The 17235-nt window shown below is 43.4% G+C and overlaps 1 protein-coding gene across 1 annotated transcript in view; it reads left to right on the top strand.

Annotated features, from left to right (window-relative positions):
• Window positions 1–10520: 10520 nt before the first annotated feature.
• Window positions 10521–17235, top strand: part of LOC144532979 (aspartate aminotransferase, cytoplasmic-like) — a 13651-nt gene continuing 6936 nt past the window's right edge. The window contains exons 1-3 of the mRNA XM_078273962.1: window positions 10521–10752; window positions 16140–16321; window positions 16823–16946. Coding sequence (XP_078130088.1) covers window positions 10644–10752; window positions 16140–16321; window positions 16823–16946 — 415 coding nt within the window. The 5' untranslated portion in view covers window positions 10521–10643. The remainder of the gene's footprint in view (window positions 10753–16139; window positions 16322–16822; window positions 16947–17235) is intronic.

Here is a 17235-nt window from a genome sequence, read left to right as displayed (position 1 = left end):
AGCAGAGACACAGAGACACAGGGACACAGACACACAGAGACACAGACACAGGGACACAGAGACACAGGGACAAAGAGACACAGAGACACAGACACAGGGACACAGAGACACACAGACACAGAGAGACACAGACACACAGAGACACAGAGAAACAGAGACACAGACACAGGGACACAAGGACACAGAGACACAGGGACACAGAGACACAGAGACACAGAGACACACAGACACAGACACACAGACACACAGATACAGAGACACAGACACAGAGACACAGGGACACAGAGACACAGGGACACAGGGACACAGAGAAACAGGGACACAGACACACAGACACACAGAGACACAGACACAGGGACACAGACACACAGACACAGAGACACAGACACACAGATACAGAGACACAGACACAGAGACACAGGGACACAGAGACACAGAGACACAGGGACACAGAGAAACAGGGACACAGACACACAGGGACACAGAGACACAGAGACACAGACACAGGGACACAGGGACACAGAGACACAGAGACACAGAGACACAGAGACACAGACACAGGGACACAGGGACACAGAGACACAAAGATACAGGGACACAGGGACACAGATACACAGAGACACACAGACACAGAGACACAGACACACAGATACACAGAGACACACAGACACAGAGACACAGACACAGAGACACAGGGACACAGAGACACAGGGAGACACAGAGACACAGAGACACAGGAACACAGAGACACAGACACAGAGACACAGAGACACAGAGACACAGGGACACAGGGACACAGACACAGCGACACAGAGACACAGAGACACAGGGACACAGAGACACGGAGACACAGGGACACAGAGACACAGGGACACAGGGACAGTCCAGGGAGGTGCTGACCACAGAGGCTTCCAGAGAGACTCTGAGGCCCTGTCAGGGCTGAGAGGTTCCCTTTTAAAACATGTTAGGGACAGTTTGTTTCTTTTCTTTTTTAGCTGATGTGTCATTGAGTATGATCAGTGGCTCACCTTCAGCAGAAGCTGTTATATAGTTTGTTATGCTTTTATTGGGGAGTATCGTACAGAGCTGGCAGGAAATAAGGGGAGACAAATGTTAAATGCAACAAAGACTCTCAGGCTACATCTAACACTAATTCATTTTGGTTTAAAAACAAATATCTTTTACTTTGTTTACACCTCTTGTCCACACTACTCCAGCGTTTCCGAGCCCCTAAACAGGAGACATTTGGAAACACTGCAGAGCTCGTTTTGGTTTAAAAACTCTGTGGTTGCGTTGTAGTCTGGACGGAGACCTTTTTTGGTTATCGGTTAGGTAGCTTACAGACCTTTCAGTAACAGTTCCACTTCGTCGTCCGTCCAAGCTAATAACTCCCTGACATACAGACAGTTCTTTCTCCAAAGTAGTTTCCGTATTTTCGGGGTCAGCCCTATGTTCCCACAGCCCAATGGGTCCCACAGCCCTATGTTCCCATAGCCCTATGTGTTCTGGGTTAGGGTCAAGGGTTAGGTTTGGGTTACAAGGGGCACGGGCACAAGAGGACCACTGGTGTGAATAAAACACTTCAACATCTCCTTAAAAAAGCCGATTTGTAATAATAATAATAATAATAAATATTAGCAATAAAAACAGAAACACAATCAAATTATTAAAATATAGATAAGGCAGAATAAACGTTATAAGGGTCAACCGAGGCATCTTTAAAATATTTATTAAAAAAAACCATCAAAACATTAACATTAACATTAGGTAGGACCCCCTCTGCAGGTAGAAATTGAACCCCCAAAAAAGAAAAGAATAATAAAATCTGAGAAGCATGCTATAAAAGACGTAAATATGGAAATATTACAACAAATCAAGTCATTATTAATGATAAATATGGATTAAAACAATAAAAAAGGTAATTTAAAATAGAAAACGAAGGAAAAACAAGGAAAAGAAAAGAAAGCATGCAGGGGGGTTAAAAGGTTGGGTATGATGCACTGCAGAGGAGGTCCAGATAAAACCTAAGGAGAGAGGAGACCAGAGCAGTGGGAGGAAGGATTTCTAAAAATACCCTGTAAAACTTAGATTAAAAAGAGAAGTGGACCCTATGTTAAGGGTTGGGGTTAATAAAAATCTGATACAAATTAATGAAAAAGGAAATGTGGGAAGATAGGGCCTAATTTTCAGCTGAGTCACATCTGACAATCTGCTTCCTGTTTACACCGGCCATTACATTACACGATGTCATGAGATATGCATTGTCAGATGTGTTATTATGGACAGAGATTAGTTCTGCTACTGAAACGTTTTTGTCTCAAAATGCCACTTAAAAATGACAACGTAGTAGTGTAGATGTAGCCTCAGCTGTACCTAGACCAGGAGCGATGAGACCACATGGTTAGTGCTCCAACAATCCATATTTAGCAATGCAAATAAAGAATTATAAATTAGCTTGACTAAACATCCCTATATGTAGAATTCCGATGTGATCAAAGCATTTTTTATATTATTTTGATGACGATACATTTTTGTTTGTAGCAAAATGAGATAGGTCCATTGGAAATTGGTGCAGTCTGTGAGATGCTTTCAGCACATTCATTCTGTCTTTCCAGCTCAGATCCCATAATGTTTGGTGGATTTAATCTGAATGAAGCTCAAGTTCAAGCAGGAAGACAATACTGTCCGCCTATTTCGTCATTGCACTGAGGCTCCACCTCTTAACTATTAGCCAAATGATTTCACTGGGTTCTGTGCACAGGCTTTCCACGATAATGGCTACATATTTAAACCACTTTTCCTATTTTGTCTCTCCCTAACCCTAACCCTAACCCCTAACCCTATATCTGCTGTCATTGTGCAGCTTTGCTCCTCCACCATCCCAACTCCACCAGTGTCAAGGCCTTTCTTCTATTTATAGGGCTCCATTCCTAAACATCTATCTAATCAACGGGGTCAAATAACTCAACTCAACACAGCACAACTCAACTCATGTACCCGTCCAGGGAATGCAGATGGAATTTAGCAGCTCTTTACCTTGTATGAGTTTAATGTTATTATATCCCCCCAATAAATACGAGTAATAAACTATATATAAACTATAACATTACTTAATTAATTGGACTTAACTTAATCTTGGAGTAGTAGCCATGATCAGAATTTCAGGTGTGCACTATTGCAATATTGCACAATTATGATACTTGCACACTGTTTGAACTACTTCATATTTAATGGTATACATATTTTATTTGTTATATATGCTACGTATGTAGGTTTTAAATTTGATTCTACACTTGTATACACATGTACATTCTTTTCGGTCCTCTAAGTATATATTTGTTGCATTTTGATATTTTTTTTATCTTTTATTTTATCGAATTCTTCATCTTATTTATTATTTCTAGTATAATTCTTGTATTTTCTGTATGTGAGTGAGTAAGTGTGTCCATGTAACTTGCTGCTGTAACTGTAATTTCCCAGTTTGGAATTAATAAATTCTATCTATCTACCTACCTACCTACCTACCTACCTACCTACCTACCTACCTATCTACCCACCCTATCTATCCACCCTATCTATCTACCTACCCTATCTATCTACCCTACCCTACCTACCCATCTATCTACCCATCTACCCATCTATCTACCTCATCTATCTACCTACCTACCCATTCACTACCCTATCTACCTACCTACCTACCCTACCTACCTACCTACCTACCCATCTATCTACCTACCTACCTACCTACCCTACCTACCTATCCATCTACCCTACCCTACCTACCCTACCTACCCACCTACCCACCCATCTACCCACCCATCTCACCCACCCACCCACCCTATCCATCTACCCACCCACCTACCCACCCACCCACCCACCCACCCTACCCTACCCACCCTACCCATCCCACCCTACCCACCTACCTACCCACCCACCTACTCCACCCACCCACCCATCCACCCACCCACCCACCCACCCACCCACCCATCTACCCACCCTACCCACCCACCCACCTACCCACCTACCCACCCACCTACCCTCACCCTACCCTACCCATCTACCCTACCCTACCCACCCACCCACCCTACCCACCCTACCCTACCCTACCCATCTACCCACCCACCCATCTACCCTACCCTACCCACCCTACCCTACCCACCCATCTACCCACCTACCCTAGCTACCCACCCATCCATCTACCCTACCCTACCCTACTCCACCCACCCACCCTAGCCACCCTACCCATCTATCTACCCACCCACCCATCCATCTACCCACCCACCCTACCCACCCACCCATCTACCCACCCACCCACCCTACCCTACCCATCTACCCACCCTACCCACCCTATCCACCCACCTACCTACCCACCCACCCTAGCTACCCACCCATCTATCTACCCACCCTACCCACCCACCCACCCACCCTATCTATCTACCCACCCACCCACCCTGCCTACCCTGTCTGACCCATCCACTCACCCACCCTACCCACCCACCTACCCACCCTGCCACCCATCCCACCTGCATCTCACCCACCCTACCCACCCACCCACCCAGCCCCACCCTACCCATCCACCCTACCCACCCTGCCTACCCATCCCACCCATCCACCCTACCCACCCTACCCATCCACCCACTCACCCTACCCACCCTACCCTATCCCATCTATCCATCTATCTATCTATCTATCTAGGTCACATTGTGATGTGATTCAGCCTAACCAGTTTCTTATAGTAGTAGAATTAGCAGTGCAGCAGTACAAGTAGTATCAGTTGAATCAGACTGTCTGAAGGCTGATTCACTTCTTCTCCGTTTCTTTCTTCTCCTATGAAGACATAAGTTGAATGGACGGCATGTTTTGGCACATGCACTTTCCTTGTTTGTACTCTACAATGTGCTGTGTTTTTATGGGTATATTCCTGTGTGAATGTGCTGTACAGTCGGCCTACATAAATGTTGGTGTTTATATAGATGCGTACATGCATTCCTGTGTGTGTTTTTCATGTGTGTGTCAGAGTGTGTTTGTATGTGTGTTTCTGAGCATGAGCAGGTAGAATCTCCCACTAAGCAGCTGTCAGAGCAGCGCTGGCTATTGTCTCCCCCCTGGGTGTCGGCCTGTCAACTCGTCCCACTGACGGCTCTTCTCTTGGCTGGCCCGGGGCTGATTAAGGTGTGTGTGTGTGTGTCTGTGAGAGTGTGTGTGTGTGTGTGTGTGTGTGTGTGTGTGTGTGTGTGTGTGTGTGTGTGTTTGTTGCTGGGACCTTGGCAAATCTGATAATTACTGACCTGACAATGAATTACCCCTGACCTCCCCCCCCCTTACACACACACACACACACACACACACACACACACACTGTCACCCGCGTGTCTAGACCTCCCATAGGCGCTGAATGTCTCATAGCTTAACACAGACGTACAGTGGCTGACACACATGAGGGGACACATTAAATCCCTCCTTATATATGAGGTAAACACACACACACACACACTCACACACACTGAGAGTTTTCTCCCCATTCCTCAGATGTTTCACACATGAATGAAACACAGAGAGGAATGAAAACATCTGAAGCTTGAAAGAACATTTTGGCGGGAGGTTTGTGTGTTAGAGGGGTGAGAGTTACTATGCAGGTGCTTTGCCCCCTATATGCCCTTGTCACACACACACACACACACACACACACACACACACACACACACGCAGAGGGCCTTGGTGCAGGATAACGGGTGTTGACTGAGAACAAGCAGCTGCAGCAACTTCTGTTTTTCAAGCCGGAAAATCAGATAATCAGACCAGTTTGCTCATCAGTAATTATTATTTTTAAGATTATTTTTTGGGCATTTTAGGCCCTTATTTGAGAGGACAAGCTGAAGACATGAAGGGGGGGAGAGAGAGGGGGGAATGACAGGCAGCAAAGGGCCACAGGTCGGGGTCGAACCTGGGCCCGCTGCTTCGAGGAGTAAACCTCTATGGGCGCCCGCTCTACCAACTGAACTATCTGGGCACCCCATCACTAATTATTATTATCATTTCCACGTGTGGCTGCTTTTTGGTTTTAAACAATTCCTGCATCCACTGAAACATGAGTTAATTTTCAAAGCTGATGCCCAGAGTAAAGACTCTAAAGCTCTTAACGAGATGGTTCAATCTGGAGGGGCCTAGGTGGTATTTTCGGTGATGGGGCAGGAAACATTGTATTGTAAAAAGCTGCTACATACGGTATACTGTAGATGCACACCACTGGGCCCCTGCTGTGTAGAGCAGGGAGGTGGCTTACCTGTAATGCATGATGTCCATCACCATCCAAACAGATGAAACCAAACTAAATGGCTGGTTACTGTCAGGGATAAAAGACAAAATATATATTTTTTGTTGTTTGGGCGTACAAAACCAATTTAAAGTGTAATTCCTTGATTCTTCTGAAACAGCTAATGAACGTTTTTCTCATGTTAGGTGAATTTTAACTGCACTTGGCAAACCTCACTTAGACTCAGATTCCCATTCTTATTCCCATATCATCCGCTCTGCTGAGAAAGTGACTGGCTGCAATCTGCCGTCCCTCCAGCAGGACCTGCCCACCTCCAGGAGGTGCCCTGAGGCGGGCAGGAAAGATTGCGGTTGATCCCTCTCACCCTGGATTCAAACTTTTTGAACCACTCCCCTCTGGCAGGAGGCTGCGGTCCATCAGGACCGGGCCTGAAAGACTCTGACAGGCTCTTAACCCTCACCCTCAGTCACTACACGTCACATTAACACATATCTTAAACTATTATCTTTTCCACATCTCCTGATTGATATTTATCAAACCCTGGCCTGCACAAACCGTACAGCCCTCCTTCTTTCCCTTTCTATTAAAAATATACAGTGTATATTATGTAGTAGAGTGTCTTTTTACAATCTTTTTATTGTAATACATGTTCTGTATTTATGACTGTAGCAGAACTTTGCTTTATTGTTCATTACCTTTTAATATGTTTATTCTATGCACCAAATACATCTGGGCAAATGCCTGACTTTGGCAATACATCCGATTCTAAATCTGTCTCTGATTTAAATTAAGGTTTGGTCCAGCAGGTCGTTCCCCTCCAGTGCTCACTGAGCAGTAACACTCCTGAAAACAACCTGAAAGCCCTCTGTCAGCCGTGTAGCCTGCAGTCAGCAGGACAGCAGGAACCGAGGCAACGAAACGTCCATCATGTCGACAAATTGACTCAATCAGCCTCATCCAGGAGCATTAGCCCCTCGCCTCTTTGAAATTCAACACTGTTGACGGGTCACCGGAGTGTTTCTGGAGAGGGAAAGGAAAAAGTGGAGGAGAGGAGGAGGAGGCCTCATCATCATTTCTGGCAGTAATAGAGTGAGAGGGGAGCAGCGGGAGGACTGTGTGATGTGTGAAGTACTGGGTGTGTATTTGTGAGTGTGTGTGTTTGTGGACTGCTGTGCAATTGAAAAACATTTTAAAAGATTTGTATGAAAGGTGAGGTGCAGAGAGTGTAGTCTGGCATTATTTTGGAGAAAATCTGTGGTTTTATTAGAATTATGGTTACAGTGTTTTGCTCATAGGAAATGTTGTGTGTGTGTGTGTGTGTGTGTGTGTGTGTGTGTGTGTGTATATGTGTCAGACAGTCACACTTCACTGACACAAAAATAGGCTACTTTAGCTACAGGAGGGCTGGAAGTGGAGGCTATACAGAAGTGAAGCTGAGGCTATTCATCAAACACAGTTTAAACACAGGAGAGAGGGAGAGAGAGGGAGAGAGAGGGAGAGAGAGAGAGAGAGGGAGAGAAGAGAAGAACACACCTAGATGTTTGTATAACATTTTCTAACAGAACAGAATCTGTATCTGTGTCTCTGTGTCCAAACCGGCAGTTAGATGGCTGCCCACCAAGAGTCAGGTTCTGTCTATTAGAAGGAAGATAATACATAATCATTTTTAACATGTTGCAATGAGTACTCAAGCACATTTACTGTATAATAATGTAAACTGAAAACGGCCTCATGAAATTAGATAATACTCCAATTTTTGATAGATAATTCAATGTCTTGGCTGAAGTGAACTGTGAAATCAGGTTGAAATGTGGCTTTTTCAAAGTCATGCTGATGTAACTGGGTCATTCTGACTCTGCACATTCTCCTGCTTGGTCACGCTGACCTCTTGTGGCAGATCACAGGAACTGATTTAATTTTACACGCTAGGGCTGCATGCTGTTAGATATTCATCTGTCACTCTGATGTTTTTGATAACACACTCAGCTTATCTGAACCACTTTTTGCTTATCACAATGTTCAGGTAAAGCACAGATGCCAGTTCAGAAGCTTTCATAATAACCCGTACAGTGTGTACATACTGTATATTGCATTTTTAGGAACATTTGTGTCTTGTATTCTAAGTGTTCTGCTGTGTCTGCTCTTTGTTTGTGCAACGCTGTGGCTCTCTTCATACACGTTTTTAACAGAAAATGCAATAATATACCACCATGAATCTTGAAAATACACACATACATGCTTGCATACACATGTGTATTATCACCAGGGCCAGCCCCAGACTTTTGGGGGCCCTAAGCAAGATTATTTTAACATTGTAACGCGTTGCCACTTCATATGGCAAAGTGAGTGTATTGTAGGGCTGTCAACATAACGCGTTAATTTCGATTAATTAATTTGAGAAAAAATAACGCATTAAAAAAATTAACGCAGATTAATCCATTCCATACTGACGTTTGCATACAGACGAAAATGTGGTGCCACTGATATGTCTGCGCTTCTCTCTGCTGCTCTGAAACAGACGTTACAGGAAACACAAATCCTGCTGCATGTGACGCTAGTTAACACTATACTCAACAGCAGCTAACGTTAGCCTACCGCTAGCTAGTTAACACAATACTCAACAGCAGCTAACGTTAGCCTACCGCTAGCTAGTTAACACAATACTCAACAACAGCTAACGTTAGCCTACCGCTAGCTAGTTAACACAATACTCAACAGCAGCTAACGTTAGCCTACCGCTAGCTAGTTAACACAATACTCAACAACAGCTAACGTTAGCCTACCGCTAGCTAGTTAACACAACACTCGACAGCAGCTAACGTTAGCCTACCACTAGCTAGTAGCTGGATTAAACACGGTTAAAATGCTGACAGCTAACGCTAAACGGTGTAAAGTGTGACTGTGTTTTACTGTAGAGGATTCAACACCGGGATGTAACAATCTGCAGCTGCCGTCGGAGAAACAACACAGTCAATGAAACTGGTAAACTACAGCCTCGTGGTGCATTTGAAGTTATTGTAAATGTCCTTTTCCTATCTGGTTGTTGTTTTTGTCGTTCAACAGCAATTTACTAGTGAAATAAGTTATTGTTATTGTTAAACATTATTATTAAATCATTTCATTTTGACCATATGGCCTTAGCAATAAACAAGCCGTCCTTTAATGTCACCAACTGTTGTTTATTACCCTTTTTTTTTCTTTTCTTTTTTTACTTTCTTAAAAAGTATCGGTTCAGGCACCGTTAATTATGTATGCGATTAATTTCGATTAATTAATCACAGAGTATGTAATTAATTAGATTACATTTTTTAATCGATTGACAGCCCTAGTGTATTGTAAATATTAGTTTAAGCACACATAATGTCCAAATAAGCATGCAACTTAATGTTACTGTAATTTTCTGACATTAAACTTGGAGAGGAGAGAACACAAGTTTACCTGATAGCAGTTCCCCAATTTCACTCCAAAGTTGTGTTGTTTTTTTCCTTCCAAGTTGTAAACATATACACACAGGGGGATGCGGGGCCCTTGCATAATTGGGTTTCCGCAACTTGCATAGTGAGCATATATGGGCCGGCTATGTTTAAGCTCCTGTGGGACATTTCAAGCGCTCTTCGGGGCCCTCTGGTAGCCACAGGGGCCTAAGCAGCTGCTTAGTTTGTAGTAAGTAAACAAGTTTAAAGACAAATCAACTAAAGTAAACTACTACTACTATTACTAGTATTACGTTCTTATATTGTGTTCTGAGGCACTGTCTTTGATAAAATAATGTTTAATTCCATAGAGTATATATATATATAAAGAGGTCCATTTCTATCTATCTTCCTGAAAATTCTTCTTCTCAAACTTATTGGAACTGTGAGAGCAATGGGAAACCACAGTCAAATAAAGGCCAATAAAGCTGATACTGGTTTGTTGTTTATGTTTTTGTTATTCTGTGTGTACTTCTTTTTGAGTGTATGCTGTTTGTGTAGTGATTAGATTGATGTAACTCATGTGACTTAGCTACTGCAATCTGTTTCCATGTATCTATCATACACATTACATTAATAACATGAATATACAGTAAATTAGAAAAAAATACAAAAGTTAAAAGAAAATACAAACAACGATTTAACCTAAATATAAATAACCTACAAAATATGAAAAATGAAATATTGTATTATTTCCATGACTGGGCGCTCATTGGCTATCTCAGGTCTACGTCGGTGTTACGTGCCTTACTATTGGCTGCCGGGTTGACGCTTATTGCTCTCTGTCCTGAAGTGGCGAAGTGAAGGTGAACCCCATAGAAACCGGCCCGTCTCTCTCTCTGCTCCTCTCTGGAAACATCCTTCCCCGGTCTCCTCCTTCTGCGTTGCCCTGAGCCATGTCCATATTCAGCGATGTCCCGCTGGCTCCTCCGGTAGCGGTTTTCAAACTAACTGCCGACTTCAGGGAGGACAGCAACCCGCAGAAGGTGAATCTGGGAGTTGGAGGTAAGAGATGGTCGCTGCTAATGCTAATGCTAATGCTAAGTTAGCTTGGTGGCGGTGAGTCAGCCCACCAAACTGCCGTGCTTGCTTGTTAGCCTCATTTAGCTGTCTAGACCTAACCCTAACTTTGAGTGTCCCTTTGACGCGGTGCTGATGTTGTCATGCTATCAAGCATTAGCAGCTCTTTGGTTTGACCTTAGCAGTGAAGCTAACGAGCTGGAGCACAAACTAGCTTCATGTTGACAGCTGTCAGCTCACTACAAATGCGACAGCGGTTACATATATGATGGTACTGGGGGAAAAAAAAAGTATACTTTAGGGAAGCAGAACCTTGTCTTGTGACTGCTATTTTCACCGTTTACTCAAAATGCACTTCTGTTTCACCTCTGTCCCTGGACGCATCATTCTCCCCTTCACCAGGGTCTCTGTTTAAAGGTCATTTTGAATCACTAGCAGGAGCTTAAAGACTGGTTTGGAGATTTCAAATCAGCTGGATTTTGAGATTCGCTAGTTTTGAAGCTTTCAGATTGTCGTGCACTCGTTCAATTGTGTGACAGACGGTGGGGATGATGATTGCAGGATACTTTAAAATCAGAATACTGCATTGCTTTACTTTATTACTACAATACTGTATTATCCCCTCTTCAGTTATAGTTGCTCACAGTCAATGTAAGGCATAAATAAGAGTAAGTCAATAAGGATTAAGTAACATAGCTTAAGTGCAGACATAAAAAGTAAAATGAGGTTAAAAACATCATGTTGCCATACAATGTACTATATACAGTAGTAGGTGAAAAATAACGGTTAGCATTGTTGTTATGGTTATGACGGCATAAGCGTGATTTATGCTTCTGCGTTAAATCTACGCCCTGGCTACGTAGGTAGGTAAGCCGGACCCTTCGCCGTAGCCTGATCTGAAGCCGATTTTTGAAATATTGAATATCTGCCGATACCGATTCCCAATCCGATACTTGTATTTGCCTAAATAATAGAGCTACACACCAGGTTTTTTGTTTACAAAAATAACTAAGTATACAAAGTAACTAAAAGATGTCTTCAGCTTAATACATTTAACTTCGTGCAGCTAGCATTTTTGTAAAACTCGCATATAAAATCAACTTCTACTCAGAATGGTGTAGAATTTACTAACCTATATGATCGGAGTAAGGTGATCGGGGTGACTGCCGATCTCCAATCAGTTAAAAAAACGTCTTTTGATCACATTGGGAAGTTGCGTGGAATTATGGGAGTTGTAGTTTTTATTGTTAAACACCATCGCTGATTAGAATGCATCTGTTCACGGACGAGTTTACCCATTCAAGTGTATTCACGTTGCGTTTAGTAACGTTTATTCATGTCATTCTAATAAAATGGCTGCAGTTTCCCCAACATAATTACGTTTTTCTTGATTTAATTTGTATTGGTAGCTGACCAGTTAGCTAGTGAGCCAGCAAGCTAACATTAGCCAGCAGCTAAAACCACATTATCACAATATATTTCACATGTCAATGTCACCTTGTGGATGGTTTCAACACCGGGCGGATGGGGGTTGTTGTAACGCTAGCTAGCTACTCAACAGGGCTGAGAGACGGATGTGGGTGGGGATTGCCGGGGGAATCTCCGGGACAGCGAGAATGGCCGTTGTGCAGCAGCAGAACATCTCCAAGCTGCCTGGAATGATCTCCCCCTTCACTTTGCTGTAATCTTAAAGGTGCAATATGTAATACTGACAGCTAGTGTTTAAAATAGTAACTGCAGTACATATTCAAAATACTGGAGAGAGTCGTCTCCCCCGCCCCCCTCCTCCCCAGACTCGAAGTTCACGGAGGTTGCCAGGCTGATACCGGAGCATCCACAACAATGTTGCTAGACACTTGCCTCACATAGCCAGACATTACTCCACAGCACAGCGGAGTAGCTAACGTTAGATGCTGGCTATATTGACAGTCATAAAAGCCTGTGCTCACTCGGAGCTCTGTACCCAACTGACAGACACACTTCCTCAGCTTAGAATTAGTTACGGTAGGAACCGCTAAAAATAACTCTCCACCCGACTGAACACTATCGGCTTAGAATTACAGCAATAATCGCTAAACGCACTGCAAACTCACGGTCTTCTACTTCTGAATTACAGCCCCCCTCTTTTGGCTTAAAATAACTACGGCTACGGCCGCTGAACAGGCTACACGTTGTAAACAGCTGTGGCCCACTTGCCTGGTCCTCCGGCAACATTAGCAGTTAGCAGGGTTAGCATGGCGGCGTTAGCCAGGATCGGGTCGGGATCACTTTACTGGCTGTGTCTCAGTTGTTTTTGCAAGTAACCAACTCGGGTACTCTAGCTATAAAATTCAACGTGAGTACACAAATGACCTAAAATGCCCGTCCCTTGTAGCCGTGATAAATTAGCCTGAAGCTAATGCTTACCTGTTCAGGAGGAAATTAGCCAACTCGGCGTCCTTTTAGGCTCTAAGCTGTCTCCTTTTTTCAAATACATCAATATTTACCCGGGGTTTGTTACGTCTCTGGTCAGCGACTGTTAGAAACATGCCTTTTTTTGTTTTTTTAGGTCGGGTAGAATCTATCTCTGTTGAACCTGTACATTTGTTTGCTGCTTTCATGGCTGTACTAACGTTACAGCTGTAGCACGCTGGGTTTACGTTATTACAGGTAACGTTATATTTATAAAATAACTTTATGAGCGTGTTGTTTTATATCTATGGTTGTAACTAGTCCTGCACAATTAATCGTTATAAAATCGCGATCTCGATTCACCCTGTTCACGATTTAATTTTTAAATAACTTTGATTTTTTTATTAAAAAGAAAAGTAATTTATTTAAAAAAAAAAAAAAAAAAGTATGACTTCGATTCTCATTTAATTTTACGATCCGACTGCATCACAAAAGCTACTACTTTCCTCTGTGAGTTTTTAACATAGACCGTATGAAATGGGTTTTAAAGAGCTCTCAGCGCTGCAGTGCTCTCCCTTCTCTTCATTGAAGCCTCTATGTTTACAGGCTGGTGGTGATGCTCAATGTGCTATAGGTGCCAAAAAAAATCTATATTTAGTACTGCCAATTAGTTTTGTTTTGTCATGGTTCATGTGTGCAATAAACGTTACACTTCGTGAGGAAAAAAATCGTGGCAGAGAATCGTGATATCAATTCTAAGCTAAACAATCGTGATTCATATTTTTCCCCGAATCGTGCAGGCCTAGTTGTAACCCTTATAATGTTACCCACCAAGCATTAGCATTAACGTTAGCTACTTGTCAACCAGCACATTGTAGTAACCTTAAGCTGGATTAATATTGATATGTATCAATAAATAAGGTCTCTGCTGTATTACTGTGTTGCAAAGTGGCATGTAATTAATCACAAAATGATGCCTTGTGGCAGAAAAAAAGCAGTATTACAGTTACAAGTATTTTTTTCTGTGACATTGTATGATTTACAATTACTCCTGAACGTATCATCTGGGTGCCCGTGTTTTGACGGAAGTTATGAGTAACTAGAGGGTGAAAGGTTACATAACGTCACTGACGGGCGACTGAAGGAAACATCCCATGTCAGAAATAAAATAACAGATTTCTCTGGGTTTGACATTTGGTGGAAACATTTGAGATAGTGTAAGTACACAACTCAAAAAAATATATAACATAGGTATGGTCATTTTTAGACATTGTAATGCAGAAATGTTACATATTGTACCTTTTTAATGCTTCGGTTTGTAGGTAGTATGATGAAGCACTGGGACTCCTGCATCTGTACTCTCTTAAAAATCCTCAAACGGACAGAGTCTGTCATCATTAATTTATTTGATCTCTTACAGTTTAATGACTACAGAACACTGTGTAACTTAGCATAAAATTAAGCATTTAAGTCAAAGAAAAGACAACATGTAAGCTCAACATTATAATAACCACAATCCCAGAAGACATGTAGTATCATATCATGACATTAATATTATAAAAGTAAACATGTAAACACTACAAACATTTTGGTTATCAGTACTTGTTGCTGTAGTGGCCTAACTACCCTTAACAGGATTATTTAAGTTTACCAAGTTGTCCTATCATGTAACACAGACTCGGACCTGAGTTGCACTGTTGCACTTCATTGCCAAAACATATCTGTGTGCACCAAACCAGTTTGGCCTGGAATTAATCAGCTGTGTAGAAAGCCTCACTTTTTTTATTCCACCCAATTCAAATTTCATACTTGCTGTCATGAGATGTGGTCGTTTGCAGTTTTGACCCTGAATTCGGCACACAGAATTTTGATCCACTGATCTAAAACCAACAACTTACTTGTTTGACCTTTTTATAATGTGTCTGTAGCTGTGGCCAAGGCCTGATATGTGATACAGCTCTGCACAGGCCCCCGTACAGTATGAGGGAGCACAAGTTCTTTAGGAGTCAAATATGTAACACACACTGTAGTTTAGACAAGCTATTAATGTTGACCTTCAGAGAGTCTGTGACATTACATTGAATCAAATAGTTGAATGTTTTTTTCTCTCTCCTTTCCTCTGTCTACCTTTTTAGCTGCGTCATGCAAGACTGCAAGGTTATTGCTATTATTACATTTAGGCTGCATACTCTGACATAAAACATGTTGAGATACAACAGTGCCTTGAGAAATCATGGTGCAGTGTGGTTCAGCGATATGCCGATCTAAGCTGTGAAAGGATACCAACCAGAAGAGATAATAGGGAAAACCTACTATACCTGATATATCACCGGCCACAACGAAAATGTATAGTCGGCAAACAACATCACGAAATATAGGCAGCAACTCGATGCATTTAGGCATGGAGATATGGTGAAGACCATCTGCTGAAGTTCAAACCGATTATCAGAATGGGGAAGAAAGGTGGCGTGGTTGCCAGACTGGCTGGTTTGAGAATTTCAGAAACTGGTGATCTACGGGGTTTACAGAGACTGGTCCAGAAAGAATAAAATGTATCCTGTGAGCGACAGTTCTGGAGGCAAAAATGTCTTATGTTTTGGAATTGGTGCAAGTACTTGAATACAACTCAACCCAAAATGAATCCTGTTTTGGATGTCTGGAAACACTTTGTTTAGGTTGAGGATTTTGCACTGTAGTCTTGCAGAGCACAACAGGCATTTAATTGTGCGAAACTGTTGCTGAAAGCTTTTATTGTTGCATGTTTTGCCCGGGGGGTGAAATCTGCTACCCCCGCGACCCGACCCCGGATAAGCGGATGAAGATGGATGGATGGATGGATGGATGGATGGATGTTTTGCCCAGGCTGAAATCCCACTGTGACTTTATTTTCTGTATTCCTGTCACCAGTGTGTTTAGAGCTGGAACCAGAAGGCTTTGTGGCTTGTTGATAAAGCGCAGCGTTGCTTTGTGTCCCCCTCCAGCTTACCGTACCGATGACTGCCAGCCCTGGGTGCTGCCGGTGGTGAAGAAGGTGGAGCGGATGATCGTGGAGGACGGCAGCCTGAACCACGAGTACCTGCCCATCCTCGGGCTGCCCGAGTTCCGCTCCGCCTCCGCCAAGGTTGCCCTGGGCGAAGACAGCCCCGCCATCAAGGACAACAGGGTGAGACACAAGCCGCATCTCGTGTCCCTTATTTGATAGCTCCTCGGTCCTAGGCTCAACCGGAAGTTGTTCTGTCCCTGCTCGGTGAAGGCCGTCTCAAAGCTCTTATTTCGGCCCCGGGGACCGAGCATCGAGGAGGGATCGTCGAGGAGCTGTAGGCGAGGATGCACGAGAGGAGCCTTCCCCGGAAGCCGTGCAGCTGAAGGAGTTGCTAACTCCGCCCAAACAGCTGACGAATTCATGTGACGCTTCAGAGGAAAGGACGTCTCATCCCTCTTAACACATTTGCTCGTTTCCTCCTCCTCCTCGGTGGGAGGGATTAAGCGAGGAAGGGAGGCAAGCGGGGGAGTCGAGGAGGCAATTTAAGCGACATGAGAAGCACCTACACACACACACTTTAAACACTTGGTCTGGTGCCAGGCCCCCAGGAAGTGTGCAGATGTTACTAGAGGGCATTTTCAATGTTTGATCCTGTTTCCTTGCTGCTGTTTCCTCTCTCAGGTGGGAGGGGTCCAGGCTCTCGGTGGGACAGGTGCTCTAAGGATCGGGGCAGAGTTCCTGCGGCGTTGGTACAACGGCGTCAACAACACGGCCACGCCCGTCTATGTCTCAGCGCCCACCTGGGGTCAGTAGACAGCTGTAAAGCAAGTAATGAACTACTAGGGGTGGGGGGAAATCGCTACAGCATAGAATCGCGATATGTTCCGTGGCAATACTGTATCGAAACACGGACCCCAAGTATCGACCTTTTTATTATATAAATTGCACATGACAATTGAACTTTTTGTTACTAGAATGATTTTTTTTGAAGAAACAACTCGCACACCCAAACTAAGTCTCCTGTGCAGGTGCGTGGGATGATAACATCAACTTAGAAACATAGGGAAAAAAATCCCGCACTCTTGATGAAGGTC

This window comes from Sander vitreus, chromosome 2, assembly GCF_031162955.1.
Source record: "Sander vitreus isolate 19-12246 chromosome 2, sanVit1, whole genome shotgun sequence".
Classification (NCBI taxonomy): Eukaryota; Metazoa; Chordata; class Actinopteri; order Perciformes; family Percidae; genus Sander; species Sander vitreus.
This window is presented reverse-complemented; position numbering and strand designations above follow the sequence as displayed.